Here is a 16,043-nt window from a genome sequence, read left to right as displayed (position 1 = left end):
GTCCCCCCTCTTTCCCTTTTTAAAAATAGGCGTGACATTTGCTATCCTCCAATCTTCTGGCACCGTGGCCGTTTTGAGGGACAAGTTGCATACCTTAGTCAAGAGATCTGCAACTTCATTCTTCAATTCCTTAATAACCCTTGGGTGTATGCCATCAGGGCCCGGTGACTTATTGATCTTTAATTTATCAATGAGGTCTGAAACATCTTCTCTTTTAACCTCTATCTGACTTAACTCCTCGGTTAGGAGGGGCTGTTCGGGCAGCGGTATCTGCCCGAGGTCTTCTGCCGTGAAGACAGATGCAAAGAACTCATTTAATTTCTCTGCCATCTCTAAGTCTCCTTTTATCTCCCCTTTCCCTCCCTCACCATCCAGAGGGCCAACCGCTTCTCTGGCGGGTTTCCTGCTTCTAACATATTTGAAGAAGCTTTTATTATTCCCCTTAATGTTGCTGGCCATGCGTTCCTCATAGTCTCGCTTGGCCTCCCCTATCACCTTCTTACATTTCTTTTGCCACAGTTTATGTTCCTTTTTATTCTCTTCATTAGGGCAAGACTTCCATTTACGGAAGGAAGCTTCCTTGCCCTTCACAGCCTCTCTAACTTGGCTGGTTAGCCATGCGGGCACTCTCCTGGATTTAGTGGAACCCTTCTTTCTTTGCGGTATACACCTCTGCTGGGCCTCTATTACTGTTGTTTTAAGCAGCCTCCATGCACTCTGGAGAGACTGGACTCTTTTTACCCTCCCTTTCAACCTCCTTCTAACCAGCCTCCTCATTTGAGGGAAGTCCGCCCGTCGGAAGTCAAGGGTTTTTGTTAGAGATTTGCCTGGTATTCTTCCCCCAACGTGCATGTCAAAACGGATCGCAGCATGATCACTGTTCCCCAATGGCTCAGTAACGTTTACATCTCTAACCAGGTCCTGCGTACCGCACAAAATTAAATCCAGAGTCACCTGTCCTCTGGTGGGCTCTGTGACTAGCTGATCTAAGCCACAGTCATTTAGCACGTCAAGAAATCCAGTTTCCTTATCGTGACCAGAACACAAATTGACCCAGTCAATATGAGGATAATTGAAGTCCCCCATGATTACAACCCTGTCCTTCCTTGTCACCTCCCTGATCTGTTTCCTCATTTCAAGGTCCCCATCAGATTTCTGGTCTGGAGGACGATAGCACACCCCCAGTATTACATCGCTGCTCAAGCCTGGTAATTTAACCCACAGAGATTCTACGGTGGAGTCGGACCCACCTTCAATCTCTACTTTGCTGGATTCTATCCCTTCCTTAACATAAAGGGCCACCCCACCTCCAACACGCCCCTGCCTGTCCCTCCTGTAGAGTTTATAGCCCGGGATTGCGGTATCCCACTGATTCTCCGCATTCCACCAGGTTTCCGTTATGCCCACTATGTCAATATTTTCCCTTGTCACCAGACATTCCAGTTCTCCCACCTTTGCTCGTAGACTTCGGGCATTCGCATAAAAGCATTTATACACGGAATGCCCCAGGATGGGCTGCTTATTCGCTCCTTTGTCCCCGCATCCTCTCATTGTGCCAAACTGTCTATCACATCCCATCTCCCTACCTTTCCCAATTTCTTCTCCTACCCTGCCTTTGTCTTGTTGTTCTCTAACCTCCCCATCCTCATCCCATAGGGATGAGGAGTCCCGAACCGGATGCCCCTCGGCTCCTGTCGGCCTTCCCCCAGGGATCAGTTTAAAAGCTGCTCTGCCACCTTTTTAATGTTATGCGCCAGCAGTCTGGTTCCATTCTGGTTCAAATGGAGCCCGTCCCTCTTGTACAGGCCCCGCTTGTCCCAAAATGTTCCCCAGTGCCTAACGAATCGAAACCCCTCCTCCCTACACCACCGTCTCATCCACGCATTGAGACCCCTGATCTCCGCCTGCCTAGCTGGCCCTGCGCGTGGAACAGGTAGCACTTCAGAGAACGCTACCTTTGAGGTTCTTGTTGTCTGGTGTGCTCCCTGGGGCATTTGGTGGGCCACTGTGAGATACAGGAAGCTGGACTAGATGGGCCTATGGCCTGATCCAGTGGGGCTGTTCTTATGTTCTTAAATCCATCATCCAGCTTTTTCCAGGTAGCTCCTGATAATGAAAGCTTCAAAGAACTATATATTACAGGAGGTGGGAGAGGAAGTTCAAATATAGTTCAATTGGCTTCTGCTTTAACAAAACAACTGTGATGGTCATATCTTGACAACAAAAAGTGTACCCCCCCCCCAAAAAAAAAAAAATGGAGCTTGGAAATCTCATAGAAAAATTTCCTATAGCCAGATGTATCATTGTTCATTTTGTGCCAAGTTTTACTCTGTGTAAAGTGAAGAGAATCTAGTTGTCAGTGCAAACCCACATTTCAATTTGCTAGTGTCCATCTCAGCAATTTTTGAAACAGATCTAATAATCTGTCCCTTGCTGCTTGATTGGCTACATCCATACAATTTATCAGAGTATCCCTCTGTGACTTGACCAGCAAAATATGTAGGTTGCTGACAGATGATAGTTAAGAAAAGTTCTTTCCTGCTTTCCTGAGTCAGGGTATTTGATCATCTATGCACAAATACAAATTAAATACACTGCTTTACAGATGATCCAATGCAGTATTTTGGCCAGACTGGACTCTTGTTCATTTACATAGAAGGAGGCAGTGTTTGCCTGCACAGAAGAAAATTCAAAACTGTCTACTGCATCAAGGCGACAATGAAAACACAAAACAAATGCTAACATTGCTAAATGCTGACATTGGATGCAAATGACTGCCTGTAAGTGCCAAGACAGAGAGGTGCAAGGTGATTTTAGACCTTGCAATGTCTATGAGATGTCTAATGTCTTCTTATCCTGAAAATCCCAAACATGAAGACCAATCATTTTGATCATATCATCTATAAGAATTGCCTCCATCTACTATAGGCTGCCTGTTGAGGCATTGATATATTGTGCCAATGCTTTACAAAAAAATTGATTCTCTTCTAAAGGCAGATTGTGGAAATTGGTTCTACCTCTCTCCAGTTTTCTTATAGTACGCAACAAATTTGACATATAGTTACTGTTCAGCTCCAGAGTCCACAGATTGCTGTATTTTAGAGGGGTGAAAGGAGTTTTCTCAGGAGAGGATACTTGTTCATGACACCAGGTGACTTAAAGAAAACAGCTTGTAGAAATTCTGCCTGTGCATACTATAATATACCAACTCAATGTTATGCAGACTTTTAAATAGAGCTGTCAGCCACGGTGCTAATCTATGGCTTAATTTTATTCAGGTATTTGGTGCAATGCATCATTTTGATGTGCAATATGTGGCAACAAAGACTAGTTTTTTTCTGGCATTAAGTTGATTTTATTATTCCAATAGAAAGTCCTCATTGGAATAACAGTGCTGTGCTACCGAGTCTGTGTTTGGATGATGTTTCTCTCTCTACTTATAGCAAGTGATATAGTTTTGACTCCAACATTCCACCATCACAATGTATGCAGATAATATGCTAATTTATCTTTATGGCAGCTCTCAAGGGTCATTACCAAGGCATAGTGAAATATACTGGGGCTATTAATAATGATTGTAATAAAACTGGCTTTGGAAAGCATTAAGAACAACATAATGATGCTTGCAGAACTGCAAATATAGTGGTGAAAGGATAAATGTGCATTAAATGGACTTTCATTTTGGTAACATTCATTCTGATTCAGATGAGTGTATAAAACAAGTTAATTTACCATTTGCCAGTAACCAGATAAAGATTTAATCATGAAAAGTGCATTTACTTTGAATGTGTTATTACTGCCAAACTTGCACCTTTGCAAATTGAATTGCTTTTTGCTGGATGGTATTTGCAGATTAAAGAATGGAAGGAGTACTGACCCAGCTGTTATGAGATCTGATTACTAGAGATTAAATGGGGGGAAAGCATTTGTAAAAAGAAACTGAAAAATTCATAATTAAAAATCACTCCCTCATCCCCCCAAAAAGTTGGGAGATATCAACTTAAGGTTCCAACTTTATGAGCAATGTGCCTGAATTCTGTATATTGTAGGAATTGAATGGTTTCCTGTGGGATTCTAGTTTCAGTTTGAATATTACTCTGGCAGTCTCTTGAAAATGCTCCAGAATTCCCAACTTAAGGGTCTGGTGGGGAGGGAAAAGCAACTTCCTTTCCAGTGAACCCAAAAGCCAAAACAGAGAAGTGCCTGAGGACACATGGGTTTCCTCTCATACTGATACAATAGCCAAAGTGACCTCAACTTTAAGACTGACAGGGGCGAAAACTAAATTTATCTGATCTGCCAGCACAGAAGCAACCAGACAAAGTAACTGCGAAATAAGCCTACAAGCCTACACCCCTGGCTTCCGGGGCTCAGGGTTTCTGCTGGCCTCGGCTGTCCCTTTTGGCTGATCCCAATCCAGGGAGCTCCCAGCCTCAGGCCCCTTTTCCCATGGCCGAAGTATGGCAGGCCTCCATCAGGCCAGGGATCAGCCATGCAAAGTCAGAGCTGGAGCTCCATGAGGCTGCCTCCCTGCTGCTGCAGCCGCCAGGAGAGAAGTCAGCTCTCCCCGCAGCTGCAGGGCCTCTCATGAACCTTGGCCCATGCTTGCACTGCCCCACCCTTTCCGGCCTCGACACAGGCCTGAGATTTTCTGAGATCTTGGCCCAGCTGGAATTCCAGGCAGGCTGTGTGGTGAGCAGCTACTGCTGGGTGCCACTCCAGCTGCAAGAACCCAGCCCGGGGCTCGCCAGGCTGAAACGCGGGCCGCAGCGGGACCCTAGTGGCTCCCCCCTTCTCTCCCTCAGTGTCCTGGCCCGACTCGCTGCGGAGCTACCCGGCTGTCCCTGACCCCAGTGAGTGCTCCGTGGGGGGGGGGGTTGCCATGTGACAGTTTTATTGTAACAGAGTGTTACTGTTTTTAAGATTGTCTTAATTGTGTTATGGGTTTTAGTTTATTGTGTAATTTGCTTTTTTAATTGTGATTTTATGTTTTATGCATTTGTGTTTTGTAAGCCGCTTTGATTCCCTTTGGGGAGAAAGGCAGAATAAAAATATAGTTAGTTAGTTAGTTAGTTAGTTAGTTAGTTAGTTAGTTAGTTAGTTAGTTAGTTAGTTAGTTAGTTAGTTAGTTAGTTAGTTAGTTAAACAAACAAATAAATAAATAAATAAATAAATGTCCATGTATCATCAGTGTGATGTCCAGGGGACCAGTCACTGCCTCAGTACAATTGGACAGAGAAGTGCCACCAGGGTTAACTTAGCAAGGGGCAGGAGCAAGTGCAGGGTCAATAAGAGGCCATTGCTGAGGGGACACCCCCCCCCATGCCAGCCACTAGGAATGAGCAACAGGCATCACCCCCAACACTGTAGAGATGTCCCTAGGATACCACACACACACAGCCCACGACTCAAGGATTCCACAGCACCCTGACCTTCTACAGGAGTTGCAATGGCATCTGCAGTGAACAGGGCAAAGAAGTTCTCAGAGCCCCTTTACCCAAGTCCCCTTGTTCCACTCACACAACCACACACACACATCCAAGGAATACTTTTCTAAGCAGAGCAAAAGTAGAAAGATAGCTCACTTGGAAGATTGCAAACACATCAAACACACAGGTCTCCCCATGCCAAGAGCAGCTGCCCGCTGTAAGGAACCCTTTTGCCAAGGGAAGAACAAGTCACAAGGAGAGCCGTAATAACACTTAAGGAAAGCACAATTCTGGTAGCCCCTGTACAAAGACACTGTGTACGAAGATACAGGCTTGGAGACAGATAAGATGGGTTCAAGTTCAGCTAAGGGACATCTCCTCACCAGGAAGACACTTGCATTTTTCATGACTGGCCAGCAACACTAGTGGCTGGGGGGGGGGGGAAATGAAGAGTAGACAACTCCTAGACTACTTGAGAACCCACACTAGCAATTCCACAGAGTTGTTCTCTAACCACTTAGCCACAGCTGGAGTTGGGCGAAGAGCACCTCGCCTGGAATTTAAAACCTTGCACCTCGTATCAGTGCAAACTCCATTGGAGTGGGGAAACTCTGAGAAACATGAACAGCACTAGGTGGGGATGTGCAGCTATTATGCTGATGACACTTCATTTAATTTTATACAGACTGTTCTTTGTTTATATTTTGTTCCAGATACAACACTGTTTTTCCCTTCCTTCAGTGGGAACTCCTATTTAGAACTCCCTTCTCTAACATCTCTGACTGGAGCTAGATTTGAATCAACAGAGCAACAACAAAATAGAGTGATGCTCTATTTGACCGTGAAGACAACAGCTTTAAATGGCACTCTTCTTTACAGTGAGTAGAGATAATGTATTAATAATTCTGTAGTCTTGGAGCCAGATTCTCACACATGAAACTCTGCTCATGAATGGGCTATTTCCACCATTGGATAATGTTTTTTCTTCATATCACATATATTTCTAATCTTGATGTCACTCTTACTGAAGCTTTCAGAAGAAAAATCCTCAAATGTTGTAGTATTTCAGAAGGTTGCATGGCTTTATGAGTTAGCTGCTATCTATATGCTGTTTATCATACAAACTGCAATCTATAAGTAGAGTGGTTAGCTTATCATTTATCTGGTCACCAATTGTATGATTTTGTCTCATGTTTTGTCTCACTGTTTCTTTCACTTTGTGCAGGTGGGCTGAGGATAAATAAATAGAATATGGACAACACAACCAGGGCTAATTCTTTGTTATCTTTATTGATCTTTATTGCTTGCAGGTTAATAACTTCAGGGCAGACAACTGTGTGGAGCCCATGTTTGTAAATGGGCCCACCACAGAACCTGCAAATAAGTGGTTGAGGGACAGCAGAAAAAATGAAGAACCTATTCATGCTAACTTTCCCCCCCAGTAAATAGTAACAATGGATATTTCAGTAATAGAGTCCTTCCATTACAATGTTTTTGCATTTCCTTTCTCTGTTCTTACATCAGCCTTTGTACATTTGCAGTGCATCTAACTAAACTGTAGTATTGGAAAAATTGGGAGACAAGCCACAATTCAGACAAATTCAATATAGACTGGGGTGCGTGCATTCACGCTTTTCCAGCAGTCCATTTTCACACTGAGAAGCCTTGATTAACTCCTGCAGCCCTTAGCTTCTGGGGCTGTTTGCCTTGAACGAGAGCAAATTCTGTCTTGAAAATGGCATGGTGGAAAAGTATAGACTTCCCCATTTCCAGGGGATTGTCCCCATGCATGGCCATTTTTAAAAAAATATGAGGTACTTTCAGTTGAAAGCCCCACTTTGTTACATTTGTGTACAGGTCTAGTTTGTACACAAACTTAGATTCAGCAGTAAAACTGAGTACAGGCATGCCCCTGTTCTGGAACAGGGGTTCTGGAAACCCCCCCCCCCCCCCAAGTACATGAATTCATGTCTGCCTGAGGCCTCTGCCAGGCTCAGAATGACTTAAAACAGCAAAAAAATGCTACTTCCAGAATCTCCATGGAAACCAGAAATGACCTTTTTATTGCCTTATAAGGAATAGGGAGGCCCCAGAGGCTTCCCTATGCCTTACAAGGCAGAGGCCACAGCTTCTCTCACCTTTGGAGGTGGGGGTTGGGCATGGGTGGCCCTCCCTTATTCTATGAGAAGTGATTTTATGGATATGGGATCCACGGATACGGGGGCCCCTCTACCTAATTTTCCTTTCTAATCTGGATGTCAGTTCATAGGCAGATTGTTGAATGTAAGAATGGATCACTGATTCCATTACATTCCCAGTTTATACTAGCCATGCTGTGAGAATGGGTGATGGTCGGATCCCAAAGGATCTCCTCTATGGAGAACTTGTGCAGGGAAAGCGCCCTACAGGTAGACCACAGCTGCGCTACAAGGATATCTGCAAGAAGGATCTGAAAGCCTTAGGAATGAACCTCAACAGATGGGAAACCTTGACCTCTGAGCGTTCTGCTTGGAGGCAGGCTGTGCAGCATGGCCTTTCCCAGTTTGAAGAGACACTTTGCCAACAGACTGAAGGAAGGCCCATAGCCAGGGAGACAGACCAGGGACAGACTGCACTTGCTCCCAGTGTGGAAGGGATTGTCACTCCCGAATTGGCCTTTTCAGTCACACTAGACGCTGTTCCAGAACCACCATTCAGAGTGCGATACCATAGTCTTTCAAGACTGAAGGTTGCCAACTCTAGTAGGCCTCATAGCAGCAGAGTAGTAGTAGTAGTAGTAGTAGTAGTAGTAGTAGTAGTAGTAGTAGTAGTAGTAGTTATTTTTAAAACACCCAAGAACAAGACTGTATGCTTGCATAAAATTAACAGTAGCCATGCCCTGCTCACAAACTTACAAACAAACCTGTTAGGAAGACAGACAAAGGAGAGTCAGGAAAGATAGTGGAGGAAGAAGGTATCTCCAATGCCAACATGAGTGTTCCATCAGTACTGATGTTCATGTTGACCATTGCCTGTTCCTATGTTGACAGAGCTCTCCTGGTTCTTCTCATGTTAGAGTCATAGACAGATCCAAATTGGAGACATTCACCTCCATCTGGCCATCTGAACCCTTGCCAGACCATCAGGTAGAGAATGGGAAATCATTCTCTCTCATGAAGGACCTAAGATTACATATTAAGACATTCTCAGAATGGCATCAACCTGGGTATGAAGTACCAGCATCAGGTGGAGCACATAGACAACCATGTCTATATTGGTGGCCTTACTGTTGCTGCCTATCCTCCTTAAAACATCAAATGAAACTTGGGAGAAACCATGTGCCTCTTGGAGACTGGAATAGATGTATATGGTGCAAGAAGAGGGTTATTCATAAGTTACAGCCACTTTAGAAATAGCCTACTGGCTCATTCAACCTTTGCTCATAATAACAAAAAGAGGAAGGGAGAATATTGGAGCCCCTAGAAAAAAATAATAATAATTTGAGATGTTGGGGGACCTAACTGTTCTTTAGTAAGCCAAGAGGATATTTACGGCCCTTGGGCATATTATTCAATCAAAATGTGCAACCTTTATGGGCGCAATCCTACCAACTTTCCAGCACTGACATAGCTGTGCCAATGTGGCGTGCACTTAATCCTGCAGTGGGGAGGAAGTCAAGGGGGCCTCCTCAAGGTAAGGGCATGTTTGTTACCTTAATTCGGGGTTGCCTTGTGGCTAGGTCAGTGCTGGAAGGTTGGTTAGGATTGCGCCCAAAGTCATGTAGAGCAACTTTCTTCTGCCCTGGTTCAGCAAATGTGGCTTAAAACCCAGCTTGGGGGGGGGGAGGATAAGGGGGTAGATTAAACTGAGACTCTGACAGTAGCCACCTTTAATGCATCTTGTGAGAATCAACTCTGAAACCTTATGAAACAGAGCAGAAGTTTTGGGCACCAGTTGAGATGAAAACGAGAGCTTTTCATAGTTGTAACTGAACAAACCTTTTGAATTTGTGGTTCAGTACAAAGAAACCTCTAATAAAGCAGAGGGAAAAGAGGATGAGATGAAGAGCGTGTCATAGGGTGCATTTGTTGAAGTCTTGAATACTGTTTCTTGAAGCAATGCCAGTCTGAAGGGTTTTTTTTTTGTTTTTTTTGCTTTGGGATGTAGAACTACTGAACAAACTTCTACTTTTCTCTTTGCTTTTCCTTTGTAAAAAAGAACTAAGACCGTGCCAAAAAGCAGATGATCAAGATTTCAGAGCAGACATTTGACCACATCCCAGGTGGCAAATTATGTTGGTTCCTATAAGAAATGATTGTTCAGTGACAGCCCTTTTTGCTGCGGTAAATGCTGATATTTGAAATGGGAAAAAAGTGTGTGTGTGTGTGTGTGTGTGTGTGTTGGAATCAGTTGCTAGAATTCAGGTACATTTAGGGTGCAATCCAAACTAGCACTTGGGCCAGCGCAAGTTCCTTGCGCCGGCTGAGTACTAACACAAGGTGGTATCTCCTTACAGTTGTGCTGACCTCACTGCACTGTGTTCAGACCTGGCCAGGTAAGTTTGCATCAGCCTAACTCAGCTGACACAAGGGCTGGGGGGGGCATGCAGTGGGCAGGGCGTTTTGGGATGAGGGGAGGGTGGGCAGCAGGTGGTAGCAGGCATTCCCAGGGGTGGGAGGGCAAGGAACAGGAGGAAAGGCCAGGATCTGGCGGTTATGCCAGATCCTGACCCTGTTCCCAGGCAGCACAGCACGGCCCAGCCCCTGGCCGCTCCATTCTGCACAGATCTGGCATAGATCTAAGTAGACCCATTGCGGCCAGTGCAGCATGATACAGGGTAAGGGGAAAGGTTTCCCCTTGCCTTGAGTTGCACTGCTTTTGGCCCCAAACTTTCACTGGATGCAACACAGGCCTGCCTCCAGCGCAAGTTAGGATCGGGCTGTTAGAGAATTCTGGAGTCACGTTAAAACGGCACAGGACTGGGAAGGGATTCGGATTTGGCAGATGTCATTGATGCCATACCTTGTGCCTTCCTGGTCCTGATCCACCCTCTTCCCCATCCCATTGCCGCTCCATTCTGCCTACCCCCTGCCCCATTCCGCCCATTCCACCTCCCTCCCAACCCCTATGTATACTTACCTGGCCTTTCAGGTGCCTGGAGGCCGCTGGTGCATGGAGCCATCCACTCACCACTTGAGATGGCCAACCTGCACACTCTGGCATGTCATCTTTTGTGACAGCTGGAAAGGCTTATGTCACCAGAACGCTCATTCCAGCAGTATACAGTGCCAGTAGGATTGGGCCCTAAGTTGGCTTTTTGCCCCTCTAAGGGTGCAATTCAAAGGGGGAGTTGGGCTGGCGCAAGTCCCTTCCACTGGCCCAAGAGTGTTGTAAAAGTGCCTTAAAGCACAGACATGCACTGGCATCTCTGTGCTGCCGCTGGCCCTGGAGGACAGATGAGTTGCACTGGCTGAGCTCAGCCAGCACAGCGGTTGGGGGGCGTGAGGAGGGCAGGGAGGAGGCAGGTGGGAGGCGTTCCAGGGTGGGGAAAGGGTGGGCGGCAGTTGTTTCCTGGGGCAGGTGGACAAGGAGCAGGAGGCAGGGCCAGGACCCTGCGGTTATGCCGGATCCTGACCCCCCCCCATTCCCGGGCAGCACGGATCAGCCTCTGATTGCTCTGTTCTGTTTGAATCTGCTCGACCTCCTGAAGCGGCTCAGATCAGAGTAGTCCCATTAGAGTTACTACAGCACGACACAGGGTAAGGGGAAGTGATTCCCCTTGCCTCGATCTGCACTGCTTTTTGGTCCCAAACGTGCACTGGATACAGCACAGGACCGCTGGTCTGTCTGTTCCAGTGCATGTTAGGATTGGGCTGTAAGACTATAACTTAGGCTGTTTTCAATCAGTTGAAACCACTCTGTAGACAAGCAATGTCATGTTAGGTAGAAGCTACAGCCTTACCCCAGCACCACAACAACTCCATGAACATTTGTCCTTCCCAGAAGCACAGCATGGAGAATAAAGCTCACCAAAGATTTGGCAGTTAGTAGCAGAACTAGGTATTTTCCAAAAATGTAGTGACTGCCAAAAATGCTAACTATGTTAAGAGATCTCTGTAGTTGAATGTGCCTTGGGTCCTGGCATCATTTTGCAGAATTAACTTTTCCCCCACTCCTGGACAGTGGCTGCCAATGCCAAGGGTGAGGATTTGCTCATCATAATATTCCTGGGACACAAGTTCAACTGGATATTACTGGGGGGGGGGGGGAGTTATATATGTGGATGCTGTTTTCCGCATCAGCTATGTGTTCTTTGTAATACTAACTGCCCAGTCCTATCCCCTACCATTGACTCCGACTCAGCTATACTGATGATGCGCATGCTGCATCCAGTGGTGGGGAGGTCAGTTGGACAGCCAGCAGAAGATAAGTGCAAATATTTTTTACTCACCACCTGGTGGGCTGCTTTGTCACCCTTGGGTCTCCTTGGACCTACACCAGCCATTTTGCCAGTGTACGTCTGAGCAGAGGAAAGGGGCAGGGCAACCTGTGAAAGAGGGATAGGATCCTGGTGCAAGTCACTGCTGCTGGAATCCACTCCTCACCCCCCCATGAACATTCCAGCACTACCACCTTACTGGCACCAATGGAGACAAATTGGGAGCTGCTGCTGTATGTTCCATGTGTGACAGCAGCCCTGCAGTGTGCAACAGCTGCCTGGCTTTTGTGATACTGGAAAGCACGCTGCACTGTCAGAACATGAGGACTGGAGGCATGGGGTGACCATTGGATTGTGCCCTTAGTTCCACACTAGAATGGATGCAAGGTGAACAAAAAGCAAAAGAAGGCTAATTGGACATAACTCCAAATTCTCAACAAGGAATGTAGACATAAAGTTGTAGAAACATTGGTTTCTACACATTGGTTTCTATAGTAGCCATAAGCCATAACAAGTCATGGAAAAGTTCATAATCAGCAAGATTCAAATAAATGCTAGTTGTACTGATGAAGCATTCCAACAGGTGTTAATAGTCACTGTGAATTTTCACGGGTACAAAACAAGCAGCAGGTAGAAAGCTGAATCTCTGCCAGATCTCATTTATAGTTGGCACTATCCATACAAATTGCCCCTCTGAAGAGGATCACATTTCCATTCACACTCTCTGTCGATCTTCCATACCACAGCTGTAAGCAAAGCAAATTTCCTGTTGACTTGATTGTCTGAGCCATTAAATAAGAATTTAATGTGATGCTGTATAGTCTAAGTGCAGGTTAAGATTTAAAAACTCTTTCTTAAAGCAGGATACAGATGACCAATTAGTGTTTTACTCTGCAAACACAATACCTGGCTTCATAAATAGAATCAGCATACTTCCCTAAAGAGAGCATGATCTACACTGATTGAAAGTGAAAACTGGTAAACGCTTCGCTGATTTCCCAAGTCTCCTGTTAATTTGGGTAGCTTTGATAGCCAAAATGATTTCTGATGAATCCATTCTATGGAGATACATTATGGTAACACCACTGAACTACTTCAATTTTTGTGTGCGTATTACTGCTGTCACGATGGGGGTAGGGGGTTCTTTGCCCTATCCTGCTATCACACAAGGTGGAAGAATCCTGGCATCCTATTAAGTACCACATCTGAAGGGGTGTGTTTTTCAAGCCATTATATCAGCTCATCTTCCTCTCATCTTCAGCATGGTCACATAGACCATAGGTCAAAAAACCAATCTGCATGTATTGTGCAGATGGTAGGAATAGAGATTTTGGTGTGCATCTCAAGGTAAGCAGGGTCAGAGGAGGGACCAGTGTAATTCGGTTTCCTTGCCTCTTGAGGTTGCCGTGGAGAAACTTGGGCCATTAATGGATGGTCAGCAGCTCTGAGTGAGGGTGGGAATGCCTGAGGTAAAGGGGAATAAATAGTGTTTTGCTGTCTCCTCCAAATTAGATACCCACACTAACAGGAGTACTACAAGGCAGGCAGGGCCTGCTGCAAGATTGTTAAATGAGTCCTGATTGATTGTGGGCGGAATTCAGAAGCTCCCTTGCACTGGCCCAGGAGGGTCACAAATGTGCCATAAGGCACGTTTGTGCCTTCTCAAGAGTTGGCAAGGCCAGCGCACAGAGGTGTGCCAGCCTGCAGAGGCTGAATTCAGCCTCCACACCGACAGAGGGAGTGAGTCTTGCGTCGTCTGAGCTTGGCCAATGAAAGACTCTGGGTGGGCAGGGAGGAGGAGGCAGGAGGGAGGTATTCTGGGGCGGGAAGAGGGCAGGTGGTGGGTAACCTGGGGGCAGGCAGGTGAGGAGCGGGAGGCGGGTCTGGGACCCGGTAGTTACACCAGATCCCAAGCCACATTCCCAGGGAGTTTACAGTGACTTCAAGCCGCTCCGCTCTCATTGAACTTATGCCACCTCAAAAGGTGGCGCAAGTTCAAGGAGACCCATTGGGGCCAGGGCCTTACCCAGAGGTAAGGGTAAAAGTTTCCCCTTACCTCTGGCTGAGCCACTTTGGGCCCCTATCCCGCACTGGATAGGGTTGCCTGTCCCTATCCCGCCTCTTGGCTTGCCTGTTCCAGCGCAGGATAGGATTGTGCCCTGTGTAGCCCCAATTTATATTTGAAATGATTTGTCTTGGGACCAAATCCTATCCAAATTTCCAGGCCTGGTGTAGCTGTGCCAATGGAGTGTGTCCTGCATCCTGTGGTGGGAGGGTAATTATAGAGACCTCCTCAAAGTAAGGGAATGTTTGTTCCCTTACCTCCAGGCTGCATTGCAGCTGCACTGGTACTGGAAAGTTGGATAAGATTGGGCTCTCATGCTTTTTTGGGGAGGGTGTAAGGAATGAGTCTGTCCTTCAGTTGCTCTTTCCCCTGGGGGCTAAAAACAGATCCAGAAGATGATGATGATGATGATGATGAAGAAGAAGAAGAAGAAGAAGAAGAAGAAACTTTATTTTTATCCCGCCCTTCTCCCCAAAGGGACAAACAAGCTTTGTCATCTAAGGACCTCAAACTTACAGAGAACTCAGGGTTAGGTGGCCCTCCACTTACAAGTCTCCTGAGACAGGATAGGTACCTGGTCTGAGTAAGCAAGGCATATGCAGTCATAGACAGCATAATGAAGATGCTGGAAAAGAAATTGTTAACCCCTCTTCTAACCAAATGAAATTAACATATTGTTAGCCTCAAGCTAAGGCCTTTCTTTATCCTGATAATGCAGTTTGCAGTTTGCATGATCACTGCAGATCATGTAACTGATTGAGGGCCCAATCCTATTCAACTTTCCAGTGCCAATGCTCTACCTATGCAGCCCCCCAAAAGGGAACAAACATTCCCTTACCTGCAGGAGGCCTCTGTGATTGCCCCCCTACCCAAAGATGCAGTGCATGTCTCCTTGGCATGGCTGCATCAGTGCTGGAAAGCTGGATAGGATTTGGCCCTGAACTGCTCACAGATTTAAAAGGCCTCCTTGTTTACTCTCTAGTTCTAGTTCTTGAGCATAATCAATTTCCTTGATATTGGCTCCATACATTACTTGAGGAGACTTTTGTTCATGAACATTTTCAAGTCTTGATACACTGTACATCCTCATTTTTTCCTCCTGAAATGAACCTTCTACTGTAATTGCTCAGCAAAGCACAATTCCCAAGTAACAAAAGATCATTACTTGCTTTCCCATCTGGCTGGAAAGTTCTTTCTTATGGTTCTGAGGTTTGTGTGCCCAATCCTATCCAATTTTTCAGTGCCAGTGCAGCCGTGCCAATGGGGTGTGCACTGCATTCTGTGGTGGGGAGGCAGTCACAGAGGCCTCCTCAAGGTATGGGAACATTTGTTCCCTTACCTTGGGGCTGCATTGCAGCTGCACCAGTGCTGGAAAGTTGGATAGGATTGGACCCTATGTCCCCAGACTATCCCTTTTGTTTTAGAGAAAGGGATGAAAAATTAATCCTGTTTAAAATAAAAACTTTTGTCTTGGTTTGATAAATTAACCCAGAGTGTAATTGAACTGGACCAGTTGGACTCACTAAGCCATTGGAGCCATTACATTCTTCATCCTTCTCAAAGCACAAGCTCAGTAGGAACTGGACTCACAGAGGTGACTGAGGCATTTAGCTGGTTAATTTTCAGTTGTAAAATTTAACATGAGTGGGGTATATGAACTACACGACTTTAAAACATGCATCTCTTTTACTGATGTTGTAGAGATAATAGCCTTCTTGGCTAAACTATCATTACTTAAAGGAAAACGTTATTGACTGTGGGACAGACAATAATAACAATAAATTGAACCGTGCCACCTCACTCAATAGCTTAAAATCTTTGTTGAAAAGACCTTTTTAAGTCAAATGCTTTCTTAACGTGAACCTTGCGGAACATTACTTAGGAGTAACAGGTTCCAAGCAAGTAAATGATTGCTGTTTACAGTGCCTGCCAGAGGAATAACCTGTTTTTAAAAAGAGAGAGAAAATGAGGAAAGAATAGGAGATAAACAATTTATAGAAAATTGCTATAAAGCCTAATGAAACAACAAGCTAATCTGAGAGAGAAGATTTGGCATATCTCTACTAATGCATTATCAAGGACTTTCAGAAATGCCAGGACAAAACTACCTCCATTCAGTTATATATTAATA

General features: G+C 45.5%; 1 protein-coding gene across 1 annotated transcript in view; it reads left to right on the top strand.

Moving 5' to 3' along the window:
- EYS (eyes shut homolog) overlaps nt 1–16,043 on the top strand; it is a 556,153-nt gene that overhangs the window by 405,252 nt on the left and 134,858 nt on the right. Inside the window, 1 exon segment of the mRNA XM_066622702.1 lies at nt 6,143–6,307. Within this exon segment, the coding sequence (XP_066478799.1) occupies nt 6,143–6,307 (165 nt within the window).

The sequence above is a fragment of the Tiliqua scincoides genome, chromosome 1 (assembly GCF_035046505.1).
Source record: "Tiliqua scincoides isolate rTilSci1 chromosome 1, rTilSci1.hap2, whole genome shotgun sequence".
NCBI lineage: Eukaryota > Metazoa > Chordata > Lepidosauria > Squamata > Scincidae > Tiliqua > Tiliqua scincoides.
This window is presented reverse-complemented; position numbering and strand designations above follow the sequence as displayed.